The sequence below is a fragment of the Syngnathus leptorhynchus genome, chromosome 6, assembly GCF_054491065.1.
Source record: "Syngnathus leptorhynchus isolate UIUO chromosome 6, UIUO_Slep, whole genome shotgun sequence".
In the NCBI taxonomy this organism is placed as follows: Eukaryota; Metazoa; Chordata; class Actinopteri; order Syngnathiformes; family Syngnathidae; genus Syngnathus; species Syngnathus leptorhynchus.
Window position 1 is genome coordinate 9,558,954 of NC_141200.1, and position 18,551 is coordinate 9,577,504.

General features: G+C 41.7%; 1 protein-coding gene across 6 annotated transcripts in view; it reads right to left on the reverse strand.

Moving 5' to 3' along the window:
• The window catches only part of hipk2 (homeodomain interacting protein kinase 2), a 63,446-nt gene that overhangs the window by 40,267 nt on the left and 4,628 nt on the right, over positions 1-18,551 (reverse strand). For 4 of the 6 annotated variants that reach the window (XM_085914520.1, XM_085914519.1, XM_085914518.1 and 1 more), the window contains exon 2: positions 4,416-5,565. In XM_085914520.1, the coding sequence (XP_085770646.1) occupies positions 4,416-5,565 (1,150 nt within the window). Of the gene's footprint in view, positions 1-4,415; positions 5,582-15,268; positions 17,867-18,551 lie in introns of those variants that run through there. The other 2 variants (XM_085914522.1, XM_085914521.1) reach the window with 2 other exon arrangements.

Here is an 18,551-nt window from a genome sequence, read left to right on the forward strand (position 1 = left end):
TGAACTAGTCAGGGGCTATGGGAGGAAGTTTACATCTTTGTCTGTGGTAGTTAGTCTCTTGTCTGCTTGTTTTATTTACTCCTGAATGTAAAATGTATTAACAAGTGATTTGTAAATTATGATTGTTTTATGTGATTGGAAAATGTAATGAGATTGATACAAAGCATTTTGAATGTTTTTAGTTTCACGGTTTTGCACCAGAAGAACGCAATGCTGTTTTTATTGATGCCAAAGGCTGCAAAACAAAGGGAGCACATTTCCATGTTTGGGAAAGGATTGCAAAACAACGACCTCCCACACACCTGCGCTCCCATCGCTCTGCTGTCTCCTCCCACTTCACTTTCCTCAGACTCCACTCATCAACAGCATCACTGCTCTCCTGCACCTTTTTTACTTCATCTGGAGTGGTCCCCTCGTGACGCTTAGCGAGCTTTAGCACATGTACACATCAACAGATGCTTCTCAGAGCAGTAACTAACACGCAGCCTCCTGCATGATGATGCCCCTCAATGTTACTTCTTGTATTGGAGAGTCAATGTGCTGGAAAGCCTGCTCTGTGTTCCTAGCAACAGACGGAAAGGCAGGCAGATAGACAGGTGGGGCACAGGCCTATATATATATATATATATATATATATATATATATATGAAAATTAACTGGCCCATAATGTTAAAGGGCAGCACCATAGTTTTAATCCTGTATATTTTATGTATGTGCATTTTGGCCTTTTGCTCACATGCAAACTCCTTTAAGGCCATGTGAATACTTCTGGCGAGGATGAATGATTTGTCTCCTTTGTGTGTGGATACTGTTATTCCCTATAAATCTTGTGTGGTTGTTTTTTTTCTTTCATCCTTTGTTGACATTCAGGTGGGATGTCAAGGAGACCATCCACTTCACTTTGACATTTTTATTTTAACATATCACTAAATCATTATGATATCATGCAAAGAATCAATTCTGCTTTGCAGAAGTCCAGAACATGAGTACGAGGGATTATCATTAATAAGATTATTATCACTAAGAATAATCAGGCATATACTTGCAACAAAGCAAATGTTTATTTTGTAATGAATGTAATTGTGTCTGATGTCCAGACAATGTCTTGTTACACTGAATAATCTGCACACCTCCTACACTCAGCAAAACTGCTGACATCAGGCTGTGAGGATTATCTGGAATAATTGACTTGAAAGCACCACATTCATTTGCAAAATTAATTCCTAGCAAAAGGTGGCAAGTCTCCGGTGGAAATCACGGTGACGGACTTCTAAAAATCTATACCTGAGATAAAAAGCACAAAGCACATCACATTTCTGACTAAAATCTTCCTTCCATCATCAACTGCCACAACAAATTTAGCTGTCTTCACATTCCTCAGAGCATGTCTCTCTGTGTTCCACTCATCTCAAGGACATTTGGCTGATGAAGTACAGTATATCGGACAGACACAACTGAGATAAGACAATAATCCTTTTACGTGGAGAGGTGTGAGCTTGATGAGAAGGCTTGCCTGTTACATGATCTGGTATAATCAGGGAAAGGACAGGAGGTACAAATAGGTGCAAGACTGGGTCACTAGATGAAGTAGCAGGACATCAAACCCACTATATTGTCACTAGTCCGCCAACATTACATTTGCATTATTTATTGAGTTTCTCAATATGATACAATGCAGTTCCACACTGCTCGAAACTATGTCAACAATGATAAATATTTTGTTGAATTTACAAATTTCCCTCAGTCAAACTGATTATGATGGTTGTATTAGATTGTGTGGTTCACTAATGAGGTGGCTGAAGCAAAGGCAAAATATCAGGTAATATTATAATTTTATCAGCGCCACAACAATGTAGTCATGAGAAACTGAAGCAAATAAAACTGACACTGGAAGGAACCCTGAGACTGCTCTTGTAAATAGCAAGCTTGAATTTGTCTTTTTTTATTTGCATAAGTCAATGTTGTCAAAAATCTATAACTCATTTGGAAAAGGATCTTTTAGCGTTTACATGAACATAAACAAGCTATGTATGTATGGCATACAAAGTACAAACATCTATCACTGATGGGTCTAAAAATCTCAAATGCAAATGGATGCAATGGATATAAAGTCACAACAGCTCTGAGTGCAGTATCCCATTAATGCAACTTCACCTCATCAATCCAAAACAACATTTGGCAGCGGAAAATCAAACAAACAGAAATGACAGCAGTGCACAAAGACATTTAATTCCACTAGGCTTAAAAAGATGAAAGAGGAATGTTTTGGCTAATGTGGGGGAAATAAAGGAACACAAAACCAGTCTTAGCTGAGCTGCCAAATGATAGCCGTGTGTAGTCAGTAACCTGTAATGGAACCAAGCAACGCACCAGCAACCTTCCTGTTATTTTTTCATCTGAAGCCATCGGAGACAATTTAATAAGATCAGTACGTAACTTTGAACACGCTGGGAAGTGTACCCGCAGCCATACAGTGTTTGTTGCCAAAACGTTGTGATGCGGCGCTCATGAGCTTACTTGCCTCAGTCATCACAATTACCCAGTAGCTCCTGTTTTGGACATTGGGTGTTATATAAAGTAGAGGGCCTTTCGAGAGTGACTAAACAACACAAAAAAGTACATTTACATCACATCAGGGTCACAAAAATGTTTGAGTTGGTTTCTAATTTGGGGATTTCCCTTCCCTTCTGTAGCTTTTCAAAGAGGAAATGAAAGAATGATCTTGCTATTCTGCTCCTCTCGTCACTGCCTCACAAAACAAACAAGAACATTTTACGGCCTCATTATTGACCTGCAGTACCGCTGGTGCTGGGGAGCCAAAGCAGATGACTGGGAAGAAAGTTGAGTGAAAGTTGAAAAGATTTCTACTTGAGCTACTGTAGTTCCATTTTAGTCTGTTAGTGGTGGGAATTTTTCCACTGAAGGAGAAGTCTGAACAAAGCTGTCTCAAGAAAAGACTGACATAAATAACCAATCACAGGAGGAGGATGATACATGTGGACTGCTAGAGGAGGTGCAGTGAGTGAAGCAGTTATTCCCACCAGTGTGCTTTATCGTGCCTTGAGAGATCATTGTGTTTTTGTGAGCAATTATCTGAATGCACTGAAAATGTGTTATTTAGTACAAAAAAATATATTTTTGCTATGTCTACCAGCAACATGCACAACAAGACAGGCAGAAAAATGGCACAAGATGGCATTTATCTATATTTTGAAAAAAAAAAAATTGGTGGTGAGCAGTGTTTAATTGTTAACATCGTCAAAGCGAGCAAGCTATTCAAACACTTAAGACTGGTTAGTAATATTTGTAAAATAAGACCCACACGTAGACTGAGCAATAGTGTATTTGTAGAATTTTGAAAAAAAATACTAAATTGTGACGATCGGCGCAATGCCAACTTTATGTACGATGGGAAATGCTGGAGTAGCGTGACCAGGTCTCGTTAGAAACCTTGAGACTTTAACTAAAAACAATTTAAAGATGCTAATTTATATGCATTTCAAAAGTAAACAAACAGCCCAAACATTACTCATTAGAATTGACAGTCACAGCCTGTGGTTTTGTATTTTGAGTAGGCATAATCAGAAACTGCATGAGGAATACTGGCGCGCTGACACACCTGTTATTTCCTCTGCCTCAGCTTCGGCACCAGACCGAGTCCCCGAGCACAGCTCAAGTGTCTCTTTGTGTGAACATTAAGACTGCTTGATTCCAGGACGCTGCCTCAGCTCAAACTGAAATACTTTTTTTTTGTGTGTGTGTGTGTGTTTTTGGCTTTGGTTAAAAGGGATGTGTGAGAGGTACAAGAAAGCAAAATCTTCCAGAGAGTCATCTGGTTCTAATGCAGGGCCCACTGGTGTGGATTACAGGCATATTACAGGAGAACTCGGACTGACCCCTTCATCTTTATCTCAGGGGAAATGGGAGACGTCCATGGTGATGGGGCTGAAGTCCAGGGGGAAACCCGGCAGTGAAAAGGGGTGCCGTATACAGGCCCGTGAACGGGCTCCATGATTGGTATCTTTTTCAATGAGAGGAGGGGATCCTATAATAAAATTCTTAACCTGACTGTCAAACAGACCTATTTTCCTTGACATGGCTGTGATAATAGAAGTGATTCATCACAGTATTCTCGTCAACAGAAATGGTTCAATGTGAACTTGGAGCATGAGCACACACACACGCATCTACATCCCCATCCCACAATGGAAGAGATTAGCAATTCCAAAAACAAAAGCACAAAGAGGGTTGTTGAAGACTTCAGTGTGAATGGCTCAAAATTCTGCTTTGCTTTGAAAACGTTGCCATGATTGCAAGAATAATTCAAACAAAACTAAGAAAGATAACCATTGCATCAAAGACAAAGTGAAGAACATCAGCAGAATGTTAATACTTTTGAAAGGCCCAACTCTTACCTGTAGTATCGGGACTGTAGATAGGTGGAGCAGACAGCTTTGGAGACGTGGCTGGCTGAGCCAAAGTCAATGACTTTGACTCTATAGGGCTGCCGAGAGGGATCTACAAGCATGATGTTTTCCGGCTTCAGGTCAGCGTGAATCAGACCGAGGCTCTTCAGCTTCATCAGCGCTGTAGCCACCTGCTGCAACACGGGTCTGATGTATTTAAGCGGCAGCGGGCTGAACTTATTTTGCTTCAGGAAGTCGTACAGGTTCTGCTCCAGCATCTCAAACACCAGGCACGTGTGGTTCTTATGCTGGAAGCACTCGTAGGCCCTCACAAAGTTGAAATCATCTGCGCTCTCTGTGCTAAGACGCGCCAGGATGCTGACCTCGATCTGACCCTGCCTCGCATAAGACGGGTGGTTTTTTAGGATCTTGATCGCAACAATCTCGTTGGTGCCCCTCTTCCAGCATTTAACCACCTGTCCGAATGTACCCCTTCCCAAGAATTCTAGCACTTCGTACGTGTTGGTCATGGAGCAGAGCATCTCATGCTGCACCAGTTGGTAGTCCCCCTCATTGTTGGAGCCGCTGTTCTTGGATGTTGCCGTGGAGCCGGCGGTGGCCACTGTAGGCACCGTGGCGCCACTGGCTGCTCCGTTCTGGATCATCAGTGGACCGTGCTCCTCAATTATCTGCACACTGCTGTTGTTGTCGAGCTCCTCGCTCTTGCGTTTAAGCCCACATCGCTGGTAGGTGTCCAGGAGACTGACTGTGCTGCGGCGAGTCAGATTGTGAACCCCAACGCTGCTGCCACCGCCTCCCCCTCCGCTCCCGGTACTGCCTCCACCTCCGCTGCCCAGCAAAGAGCCTACGCCGCCCGAAGTGCTACAGGCCGACGCCACCACAATGTGGCCTGCACTTGCCGGGAAGATGAGCGCCTGCTCGTACGGCAAGGTGGAACCGGCGACCTGCAGGGAGCTACTGATTCCGAGGGGGCCGCTCACGGCCGACACGTTCTTGCTGCTGTTGTGGCTGTAGACTTTGCTGTGTGTTCCGTACCCTGTCATATCCCAGTTGCAACTCTGCTCCACCTTCAGTTTCTTCACGCTAAAGAAGGCACTTGACTGAAGTGTGTGTGGGGAGAACACTTGCACGGCCATACCTGTGACAGGGCACATGAAGGGAGGGGCGAAGAAGGAAAATGAGAGGTTAGGAATTTCAGAGTCAATGAAACATGAGTGCTAGCTTGAAGCTTAAAATAAAGACAAGCTTGGGTCAGGGCAGCTCCTTGAAGCACCAAGCCTAGACTGGATGTAGAAGCATCAGCATCTTAACATCATTAATGTCACACTAAAGGTGAGTATCACATATCCTTATCCAAATACATTGGAATGTACTTGGAGCCAAATGCTGTTTGCCGCATTTTACCGTAATTCTCCTGGGTATAGACTTCTGTATGCGCAAGTAAAAATATGTACATATACGTATTTTAAGCATTTGGCCTACATTATACCGATATGTTAAAAAACAAGTAAACCTGTTTATTTGTAATCTTAGGATTTTATTGTGCATGAATTCCGTTCTGCATTTTTTTTTCCCCTTTAATGCCAGGGCGGAAAAATGCTACATTTGTAGCATTTAGCTCCAAACTTGTTTGCAGGCACGTCCGAATGTATTTACGAGTGCATTCAAATGTATTTGTGAGTACATTTGAACATATTCGCGAATATGTTTGAATGTATTTGCCACTCAAAAAATTTTGACTCCACATTGGCAGCACCACACTTCTGTACAAAAGAACACACAGCATAGACTTGCCGATACAAAAGCGTACAGTACGTACAAACGAGGCAACAAATAAATCCCAAATAATTATTGCAATTTTATTCTTCACTGTGCAGCCCGGGTGCTGTTTATTGGGACACAATAACTCACTTTGGGGGGAAAGACATTTTCCTTCCAAAATCTACAGTTCAAAGGAACTGAACTCTATGTCAACCACAGATCCTGAAGACAACAACGCAAAGGCAAAACTGCACAAGTGTGCACTTAACTCCTGGGAACAAGATGCCTTAGAGTAAGCAAAAGCTTCTCCAAGCAAACAACTGCCCAAAAATAGTCACTTTTTTATCTCCTTCCTTAGCAAACAGGCTTGTTTGTGACATTGAAATGATTATCACAGCACAGAGAAGATTATATGCAGCTTGCACTTGCTGCGGTCTTTTCAGTAAGCTGTGCTATATAGGTACACTCAAAACAAAATAAGTGTTTCCACCCGCTTGGCCACAGAAACAAATAATTAATTACGTTTCAATGCTGATGAACTGATGCCTGATGGCAACTCTTAATGGGCAAGGAGCCACACTTGGTGACTTAAATTGAGCCCACCCACATCACTATCAGGCAGCTGAATATCTTTGTCCCTCCAATGAGGAATGCAAATAATATGCTAAGTAAAGCATTATAATTACATTATTGGGAAAAACATGTTGTAGTTGACATATACTTGAATAAATAAATACCAAAAGTTTTGTCTTTGTTACACAGTTCTTTATTACTTTATGCAGATTTCATACAAAAAACGTGACCTGTGTCCAGGCAATTCCATTAAAATTCACGACCAGTGAATAGCAGTAGCTATGTCTGCGGTCTTTGGTTCAAGACACTACAGATAGAGACCAAAATATAACTTCAAGGTGTTCTGAAGCAAGAGTCCAAACCTCATACTGTTTTGGGGTTGCAGCCCCCCTCCCCCATATTTATCATTGCATGTCTGTGAGATCCAGTTATGTCTGAGGGTATTTCTGTCCGGTGTAAAGGTCCATCCTTCCATTTTCTGAACCGCTTCTCCTCATAAGGGTCACGGTGTCTCAAGTAACGTTGGGCAGTAGTTGGGGGACACCCACACCCTGAATTGGTCGCCAGTCAATCACAGGGCACGCATACGTAGACAAACAACCTTCCGCACTCACACCTACAAACAATTTGGAGTGCTCAATCAGCCTACCGGGCATATTTTGGAATGTGGGAGGAAACCGGAGTACCCAGAGGAAAGCAAGCAAAGGGAGAACATGCAAAATCAACACAGTAAGGCCAGCGCCAAAATCAAACCCGCAACCTCTGTGAGGCGGACGTGCTAACCAGTGTCCCATCGTGGCATCCCTGATGTAAATGGATTAAAATATAAAGAACATTTTTGTTTATCCAGAAGGACTAAAGGTTGCCACTTTTTCATCAACGTCAGAGGAAAGCATGCATACAGGATATATGGAATCGATGATATGAACAGGACACAGAGGCCAAGGGTAAATAGTCACTTTGTCTTGAGTGGTGATCAAGATTAGTTCTGTAAAAAGCTATCCGCCCTATGATAATGTACTTTGCCTCATTTGTATTTAAACAAACGCTTCCTGTTCCATTTTCATCTCTCCTCTGAATTTGCTCGGACATTGCCGCTATCTCTACAGTCATCTGGTCTTAGTCCTAATGCTATAGGATTGGTTTTGCAGTGCACATTAGGAGGTTTACAGTAAGCCTGACAAGTGTTACAGCTCATGTAGCACCTCCGTGTGTCCTACATTGCATATTAACGCTTGTTATATGAATGTCTCTGCATGATCATCAGGATGTATTTTTATTCCACTTAACACTGAATGGTCTGCAGGTATGGATTGTCCAAGCGAGGTAATGAAGAACGTCCGAGAGGCTATTAGGGGCAAGGCTCCCTTGCTAATCACATAAGCTCGGAAGGCCAGATGTCACTTCTTGGATTACCAATTCCTGTGCCTGTACTTTTTACTAAATATAATTTGAATGATGGCTTGCGTCACTGAGTGGCGTCGACAGAGTGTGACTGAAAGCCAGAAAGGATAATCACAAGCATGGACACTAAGATGCATGGATGGCTACAGAGATAGACAGTTCTTTTTCTTGCAAATTCCAACATATCAACCAACGTAATGAGGTAAATGTTTGGACTATATAGGGGCCCTGATCTGAGTCGCTCAGATGCAACACTATGGTCAAAGAGTTCACTTGATATTGGGTACACGGTGCAGTGAACTGAAGGACACACATGTTCCCTGAAACCGCTTAAGATCTGGAATTAGAAGTGGATGTTTAGAAATCCACACAAAAACAGGCCTGCCTTGTTATGAATTTGTGTCCAGTTGCCGTGAATGTAAGTACAAACAAAAGTGCAGTGTTGTGGACTGTGGAGCACAACTAAGTCATGAAATGAACCAACAGTAAGAGGTCAAATGGTTGGAATGTTATCTCATGACAACACACAAACAACAATGTGACTAATTATACTGCAGTGGCTAAGCACAGTTCCTGAACTTCATGAGAAGTGCGCCTTCAGGAGGCGCATGCTTTTCCTTTAAGCATACCTACATAAAGAGACTACAATTAAGGATTCCTGAGACTCATTTTCCACAGTTCTGAGGCAGCATGCTGAAATGGTAATAGTCTGTGTTTTCAGAAAGATTACATCTCTGTCAGAGGGTTGTTAATCTTCTTTTTAGGAGGATCGGGGCTACATACCATGTGAAGGACGGCCTGAATATGAGGGAAGGAGATCAGAATGTGAAGTGGCCCTGACTTTTTATTCAGTGACCTGCTTCTGTTTGCAGACTTTTATTAAATGTTTTATTAAATGGAACAATGTAAAAATATTAAATTCTCATCTCGGCCTACAAAGAAGCTTTCGTTCACCAGCCCCAGGATTTGTCTACAAACACGTTTTTCATCAGTTTATGGTTGAAATCCATAAATCAAGCTATCACAATAAATATGAGCCATGCAACAAATGTTCCATTCCCAGCTCGCACTGTATTGGATAGGTGCAACAAGAAACAACAGACATCACCAAGGAAATGATCCACATAGAGAGTCCCGTTGAAATGGTGACTGCATAATATTTGGACTACTTGTGGATGCCGTGTGGAGGAAGGAGAACTTGACTTCTTGAATTGACTTCTTACTGTCTAGAGTCTATGTCACGGAATGGACCAAGAGTTGGCAAACCTTAGATACTCAAAGAGCCATTTGGGATATCTACTACAGAAAAAAAAAAAGCCATAAAACCCCTTTAGATATTTGAAGTGAGAATAACACTGTGTATGCATTTATGAAATCAGTGAACTGTATGCATTTATGAAACCAATGAACCTCTAAAGGGAACAGATTTTTTTCTTTCTGCATGTAACTAAAGCAAATTAAATATTTTCAACTATGATTTTTGTTCCTGAACCCCAACACAGCATCAACACTTTAGATGTCACATTTCAAACATCATTTTAAGTTGTCATCTGTGAGGTATGAACAATGCTTGTTTTTCAACCTACTTCATGGAGGGCCAAGCTCTTGTATTCAGAAAGTTTTCTTCTCTTGGAATTATCTATGGTTCGTCTATCAAAGTTCTAATAACTCAATAAATCTTAGCACCAGTACAAAGTGTGCTTTTATTCATCTTAGCAAGACATATTCGACAATTGATTCATCTTTATGGGAATAATGTGGATGACATTTTTCTGCACATACGTATATTTTGACTTAGCAATAAAGCACTTGTGGTAAAGGTAGTGGCAGGCACAATAGCAACATTGGGGGTTCAAAAACCTACCCTGAAATAAACCGAACTCTATAAGGGAGGGTCATATCGTCCATATGGAGCAGTGCAGTTTTATGATGAGGTGCTGAAGCCTGACACTGCACAGGCTCTCACCCTCGCCCGTGGATACTATTGACCATCCTGTTTGCTTTTTTAGCCCTCTCATCTCTTGCTTATTTATAGAGCAATGCATCACACGAGCTTGCAGGAAGATTCTGACATGTTGGCTCCTGCTCCATCAGGCCTAGCAAGTTCCCTCATCTCTCTTAAAATCCACATAAAGGCAATCAGATCCATTTTGCAAAAGGACATCCGGCAAAGCAATTATCAATGTTGTTGTGCAAATGTACACGGCTCGTAAATCAGCTGCTCGCTCGCAATAAATGCGACACTTGGTCAATTCAAAGCAAAAAATATGCCATACGTGAAACCTTTTACAACACAACAGTCAACAGCTACAGTTGGACAGCAGACTCTCACTTGGGTAGAAGTGCAAACATTACATTTTTAGGATGTTCCTGAGCCATGCTACCTCCACCCAACCTAACAAATGTGGCAAGATAAGGGCGTTGCTTGTAACGTGTGTGTGTGTGTGTGTGTGTGTGTGTGTGTGTGTGTGTGTGTGTGTGTGTGTGTGTGTGTGTGTGTGTGTGTGTGTGTGTGTGTGTGTGTGTGTGTGTGTTTGTTAGTGCGTGCGTGCCCATAAAACACCTAGGTGAGGGAAAACATTTGACTTGTTTATAATGCGAGGTCAGCCTCACCAGGCACGCAACCAGTGGTGGCAGAGCTGGTTGCTCCGTTTCAGCTGGATTTCTTATTAATCAGATCATGGGGTCAAACGTGTCCAAAGAACAACCCTTACTCATCTCTCTGCTCTCACAGAAATAAATAAATAAACAAATAAAAGAAAGAAGGAAAGAGAGTAAAAGAAATTATTTTAACACAACGGCTTTTTACAAATTGTCAGGTTTATGTTTGTTTGTTTGTTTGTTTGTTTGTTTGTTTGTTTGTTTGTTTGTTTTGTCCATATGTCAGCAGATTCCTTCCTGGTTCATGAAGGATGACATGTTACGAGCAGACAAACGGTACTATATTATTTCTGGTTCTAGGGTTGGTGGGGCAGAACTCTATTATGTGCATTGTACTGTGGGTGGAATAGTTCCAATGTAACGTAAACAGTAAAAAAATAAGTATTGTTTTTATTCGGATTTACACCAGAATGCATTGTGGTTGAGCATTCCTAAACCAATATCTTTTGCTTTCATGATTGCCCGCTGGATGGACGTCATAACTGCAGTTGGTGTAACAGCAGAAACAAAAATACCAGCCTAAAATGGTCAGCATGTTTTAGTTAAACAAATGTAAAACGCACCTGCTCATTTAAAACTCACCCACTCCAACAGCGAGCCTCAATAAAAACATTAAATAGTGCACAGTCTTAATTACAGTGGCTCTTTGGGCCTAGCAGGCGCTGACACCTGATAAGCAGCCACACTATTCCCCTTATCATTTCCAAACCATGAGAAACAACTCCCTATATCATGCTTCCTTTCAGGATCAACAATGACAGCTTGCTTGACACAGTCCACAGAAAAAAGTGCATTGAAAAATGGCATAACGTGTCGTATTGTGTGACATAAGCCACTGATAGATCTATGAGTTTGTATTGCGAAAGTGAACACAGCATTTCAGGAAGTCAAGGACAAAAGACTACGACACCCAAACAACGTGGCATACAATGATGCTGATAGTCCTACAAGGACACGCATATATATATATATATATATATATATATATATATATATATATATATATATATAAATATATACTGAGAAAAATAAAAGGTGCCATTTTCCCCTCGGTTAGGCCTCTATATCAATGAGCTGCGAATGTTGCATTCTTGTCAGAGTTCGTCGTGGTTAAGTTACAGGCACAAATGTTCGCAAAAAACTTTTGCCAACAGTTTTAGTGATTTTTCTTTTGGCAAGGAAATTTTGAACATTTTCAGACCCTGATGAAATCATAATCTCAATCACTGTGGAGGGTCTTACCAGTATTATAGGCTATCAAATGACACAAGGGACAAAAACAAAATAGGACAGGCCAAAGTTTGAGTTCTCTTTCACATGGTAAGTAATAAGTGATGTAGTGGAAAATGGAAAACGATATGAACAACAATAAATGTTCATGATAAAAAAAGCTGGGGAGGAACAACAGCTTCTAAAGTGCTACTCAAAGGCATTAATGAAAGACAGTTAAGATTTGTTCAACTTTCTTACTATAAACAATAACAACAGTTACTAACTAAAGTATAAAACACTTAAAACCACCCATAAATTATCTACACCACGGTCACTTAAACAATATGTCTACTGACCCAAAAATTAGATGAATAAAAATAATATGCAGTTTATTTTATTTTACAATTCAGTCCAACAGCAACAACGTGTGTGTTTATTTTTTGTTGTATTCATTTATTCATTCGCTGACCAATGGAAGAGTCGAGTGAGCGTTGTTTTGGGTGTGTTCATAAAGTCGGGGATCAAAGTCTTGTTGCTGCAGGAGTATCCAACAGTGGCAGCTGGAAGAGTGTCTGTCCTTCCAGTTCACCTTCACTGGCCTCACCAATTGCATGCCCTCTCAGTAGGTGAGGCAACACACCCCGGCGTCAATTACGTATCGAGTATGTCAAGAGATGAGCTTCTCGAGCACTCCTCAACGACAACATATGTCAACATTCTGATGTCTAAACATTGGAGCAACTTTGTGGATTAAAACATCACCCATCCAAAACATCCCCCAGGGGAGTCATAGAAGGCCCAACCCCCTCTAGAACCTTGCGATGAACCCTGAAAAGCGAAGAACCGGTCCAACCTGAACAGGAGCCTTGGGGACCATCCACTCACAAGACTTTCACTTCCTGTATTTCACAGCAAATCAGTGAAGAAGCACATAATAGACACGACTGATCTGTCTGGCGCACAGGTGCTTGCATGCCTAAAAATGGGATATCTTCCAGAAAGGCTACCACATGTTGGATCATGAGAAATGCTCATGCTGGGAAAGTGAATTTACAAGCAGAGAGCCACACAAGCGCCGTGTGTCTCACACCACAGCTTGTACACTTTATCTGTCCCTGATGTGGTCTCTTGGGGCACCCCCTCCACCTCCCCTATGCAATCAAATACAAAGCAGGGACGCTGCACATGCCTCCCCAGGCGACAAGACTATGTGATATTTCAGCAGAGGGCGTGAAGAGCTTTATTTGGGTCCCACTAAGACTACAAAATAGACTATTTTAGACTACTCATGTCACGAGATGTTTCATCTTGTACTTCCTGCATCCTCCCTGTAGGTAGCGATCCACATGCATGTATATGAAATTATCTTAATTTCTTAATGTTGCTTATATTTTTTCTTTATAACCCTCCCTCCTGTCATTCTGCTAAGTAAAAAAGCCCATCATGCATACACTTTCAACAGCTTTCAGCAGATTACACCACACATTGGCAATTTAGCCAGGCATATGTGTCCTTATTTCACGTGACAGTGCGTCATAAACATGGCATGGAACCAAAGCACAGGGAATAAATACAGCTTGCTGACTAAGCACTCTGATTCAGTCTGAGGATCATACTTTTGCTGCATCTCCTCAAAGAGTCAGTCACCGTGTATGTCGGGTGGTTGTGCAAATATATTTAACTGTATCAGTTACACAATATAAAAGGAACAAGCTCCAGATGCATTTGCAAGTTTGGACCTGCTTATGTGGTCTGACACCTGACCCAACAATTCCAGTTCCAAATGGGCTGAAGGAAAGACATTTTCCAAGACTATTAGCATGATCAAAGGAACATAGAGGTGCACATGTTGCCACTTAAAGTCATCACTAACATTCTTTATTACTATCATGACATGGATAGGCCATGAATTGTGGTTTCAAGTTAAGTTCTGGCCTTTTTTGTGGGTCAGCCTCTTCCACAGTAAGGGTAGAAGCATGATTGGTGTGAGCAAGCAGCTGCTGGATTCCATCAAAAAGGCATAGGAGATGCTATTCCAGATGTAGGAAAAAGACCATTTGACCACGGAGATAATAGGGTCGATGACCCCAGTGGCACCCGACCACCACACCCCCTTAAGCCCCCCGCCAGTGCCCCGGAAGCCCACGGGCCCCCGGTAGAGGGTGTTCATCTCTCCACCCCACTCCATTACTGCAGTCTTTTTATTTCTGCGTACATTTTAGCCCGTGTCACTCACCATCTCGCAGCCTCGTTGTCTCTGGGGTTGAATGGGGGGGATCAGTTCAAAAGGCTGTCTAGCTGAGCGGCTGGCTGGCCTCGATGGGCCTCCGGCTTTGAAGTGAACACTGGCTCGAAGGCGCAGTTCAGACCTGCCATTAAGATGCATCTTGGGTGATCCGATCCGCCTAGGTTTCAGGGTGTCGCCTAGAAATTCACCCCGGCGAATTTGCCCATAGAGCCACAAATGCGATATTGTTATGAGGCAACAGTTTGGCCAAACAAAATGACCTGGGGACACACACTGAAATGTTTCAGTGGAACTTCTTCCAAGACAATGTGTCATCTTTGTTTGACAAAACCATGCAAATAAAGTCAATTGACTTGAGTTGGGACAGGATGGGTGTGGCTAACTTCCAGCTTGCTGTAAATTGCCAACAATGTCACCTTTGATTTACTGTATATTTGTAAATCCAGGGCAATACGTTTTTTGAACACGAGCGACAAGTGACACGCTTGACTCGTACGTTTCTGAGCAGATCATCAAAAGCAAATGGTGAGGCAACTGCTGCTTTTTTTGCCTGAATGCTGTTAATTCTACACAGAATTTAGTATATGGAAATGTTATGATGCCAGAATTATTTTCAGGCTGCCTACCATGAGCACAAAGATGGAAATACCCAAGTGAATTCCACAAGCATTCTTGATACAATTATCCTGAAATAATCAAAACATTTTGTAACACAATGACAACGCTACCAAATTACTTATACAAAAAAAATAGAGACGAAACATTGTTATCTAAGGCACCAAATGTTGAAGCTTTGATATACCTCCTATTTACCATGGAAAATGAAACTCAATTATTTTTAACAAGATGATAAAAACAACACAATATCAAAAAAGAAATATGAGCAAGAGTTGGACAGAAGCAACTGGCTCTGTGTGTCGGTGCTATCAGAAACAAAGACCAAAGTTGTTCTCGAAGCGTGGAGATAATATTGACAGATCCAAGTGCTCATGTTGCTGTCTGCCTGATCTCCTGGCTTTGGGCAGTGATGAGCCTGAATAATCGTCTGAGCTTTGAAGTTTTTGGTTATTAGCCAAGCATGGCGCTGTACCTTCAGCCATCTGTGACGAGGCCGCAAGCTGCAGCCCGCCCTTCCACTTCCTTCATAGAGGGCAGCTTGAGCTTCGCTCACGATGCAGACACTAACTGTTGATCTTTCAATGAATGACATCTCTTTCCTCATCTTACCATTTTTTGCTGACTAAATAATTACACTATCTGTCTCATATTTTCACTAAAACTGTCTAGATCCTGGAACGCGAATAAATTGGCGAATCGATTCATATCGGATAGTAATTCATTTTTAGGTCATCGTAAGATTATAATGCTTGTCCTTAATCTTTACGTACTGTGGAATTCCTCTGTTGGGTCGAAAGTGTCTCTTTTTTTTTTTTTTTTTTTTTTACTTGCTGTTTTGTGAAACATGACTCAAGTGGACAAGACCGAATGTTGTGATGCTTGGTGAAGCCAGAACACCTCTTTCAGAGAATGACACATCTTATGAAAAATGGGCCGGGAGCGTAACGAAAAACAAAGGGATTATGAAGTGGGACAATACGTACCAAAGACAAGTTTTGGTATGGGGGATTAGTGACGGAACAAAGCAAGCGGACTAACCAAGGGTCGCTGATGGTGGGAAGTTAATGGATGGAGGGCATTTTATCAAAACAGCACACACACACACATACACTCACACACACCATGTGTTGTACAATCTGGCAATCGGGTTTCTGCTAAAGTGTCACATGGGCACCATGTGTGCTGGCCAATGGCCTCTCAGCTTATCAACAAACAGAGCAGGATAGAGGGACAGATAAAAGATATGTGGAGGGGGTGGGGCAGGCAAACATCATGTGTGTGTGAGAATTGAGAGGCTCACTGGTGGCTGATGGGAGACAGCAAACTGAGCATGCAATGTGGAGTAATTAAAGTTTATGCTTAGAGATTTGGAAAAGGGATGGGTGGACATCCAGGATATACCCTCAAAACTGTTTGACATGTTCTGCACAGAAAAGTGACCTTAAGGTTCTGTCAGAGAACAATTAGCAATTAATTGGTTAATCATTTATTTTATATTTGAAACAAACAAGAAATTGGTTTTGCAAGAAACCAGAGTGCCATTGATTGCACTAAAATTGTTACCATGTTCACCATTACTGAAAGTGGCCATATTTATGTATTTATTTTTTTACGCTTAGAGACGATCATGTCTGTAGAAAAGACCACATTAAAGAGGTTTGATAGCACAGTCGAACGTGAAAATTGTGCGACTAAGACACTGAACTTTTGGTAGCACTTATCTGTCAGAGCAGACAATGAAAATTATTAAAACGTCATATAGACGTTGCCACTCTGATAAACGCCTGCGGTTCATCCATGAAAGTCTTTGCAGCCCTCAACCTCACCCCAAATCGATGAACTTGTTGCCAAGTTTCAAGTTTACATTTCTGACAAAATGACAGCATGGACGTTTTTGATTTGTATTTTTTTATATATATAATTCTTGTACTTTTGGCAGATTTTTATTCAAAGCAACACGTGTTTCAAGTTTAATTTTAGTTAATTTTGGAACAACCCCCCGCCTACTGGCCGAAGTCAGCTGGGATGGGCTCTGGGACCCTTGTGAGAAAAAGCGTCACGATGGATGGATGGATGGATGGATGGATGGATGGATGGATGGATGGATGGATGGATGGATGGATGGATGGATGGATGGATGGATGGATGGATGGATGGATGGATGGATGGATGGATGGATGGATGGACGGATGGACAGATGGAAGTAAGGATGGAAGTAAGGATGGAAGTAAGGATGGATGTTATTCATCTTTTGAATCGATTCCCATAAGATCTGCTTTGAGTCTATTCAGTTAATTTGTATTCATTTGGCCCGAGACCTAAAGTGTGCTATGAGTTTTGGTCTTCTGTAGCACTGGGTTTGACACCTCTGCTCTCGGAATCACTGTGTAATTATTGCTTAATAGGCCCAACAAAAGGCCTTATTCACTCACTTTCACGTGGTAACATGTAACTCTTTGTTTGAACTGTGGCTCACATCAAAGCACAGGATGTTTCAGACTGTACAGAACCTCCTTCTTTCGTACCTAATTACACCAGTGAGCAGTTACTGGCGGTATCACATTTAGCAACAAAGAATAACATTCATCAGATATTTCTTTTCTTATCGTGCTGATGCCTGAACTACAAAGGGGCACGGAGAAGAGAAAATAGTTTGCTAAATGCTACAAATCCATTTCAACACAAAGTATACACAAGTAAAGGCAAGCAATCACGCATAATCTTCTAAATCCCGGTGGGCAAAAAAAAACAAATGTGTTTTCAGTTACTCTTATGTACACAAAGCATTGTTCTGTGCACTTCAACTCTTGAATATACAGTACTGTACTGTTGGCCACAACATTAGGTACACTTGCACAGTTTAATGCAATGCACGGTCACAGTGATGTACAATTGAACCCAATTCTTTCAACTGTTATTTTTTTTTGTCAAACAACAGACTACAACTACAATTCTTCACCGAAAGCATGATTATCTTTGGGAAGATTATTATAGAGATTGTGCAGAAGAGCTACTACAACTGTATTAAAATGCATTTTTGCAGATTATTATGCACTAATTACAGCCAGGACCGATATACCTCCCCTCTTAACTGGGGGCCTTTACTTCTCCTCAGAGTCAGAGGCAGCTGTTCCCAACTGACACCATGCATCAACAATAGTGCTAGAGGAGAAAGGGGGCCTTCAAAACATTCACTCTTCCACTTTGATCTAAATTAACTGTCAGCAACTGATGTGGTAGAGACAGCCACGCTTTCAGTTTTCCAGAGGTCTGCAAAACGTGTCAAGAGCGCTAAAATAGGAGACAAAAGTGACAGCGGAGAGCATGAGAAACAAAACTGGAAAAACAAAGTATTTCAAGCCAATGCCGAGGCGTGTTCGACAATTATTGGGTTGAGATATTCAAGATAAAAGCCAATAAATGGAGCCTATTGAAATAGCCAGTGCTCACATTCAAGCGTCCTATGGCACTACTTTCTGTATCCAAAACCCTCAAAGCTCATTTTGAGAGCTCAAATAGTGCAAGTCCTCAGCGTGTACATGTAGCAAATCGGAAGCACAAAGAACTGTGGGTTTTATTTATTTTACCTTCCTCGGTTAGATGAGATCGGTGTGGAAGAATATGAGAGATGAGATCAAGCACCTTTG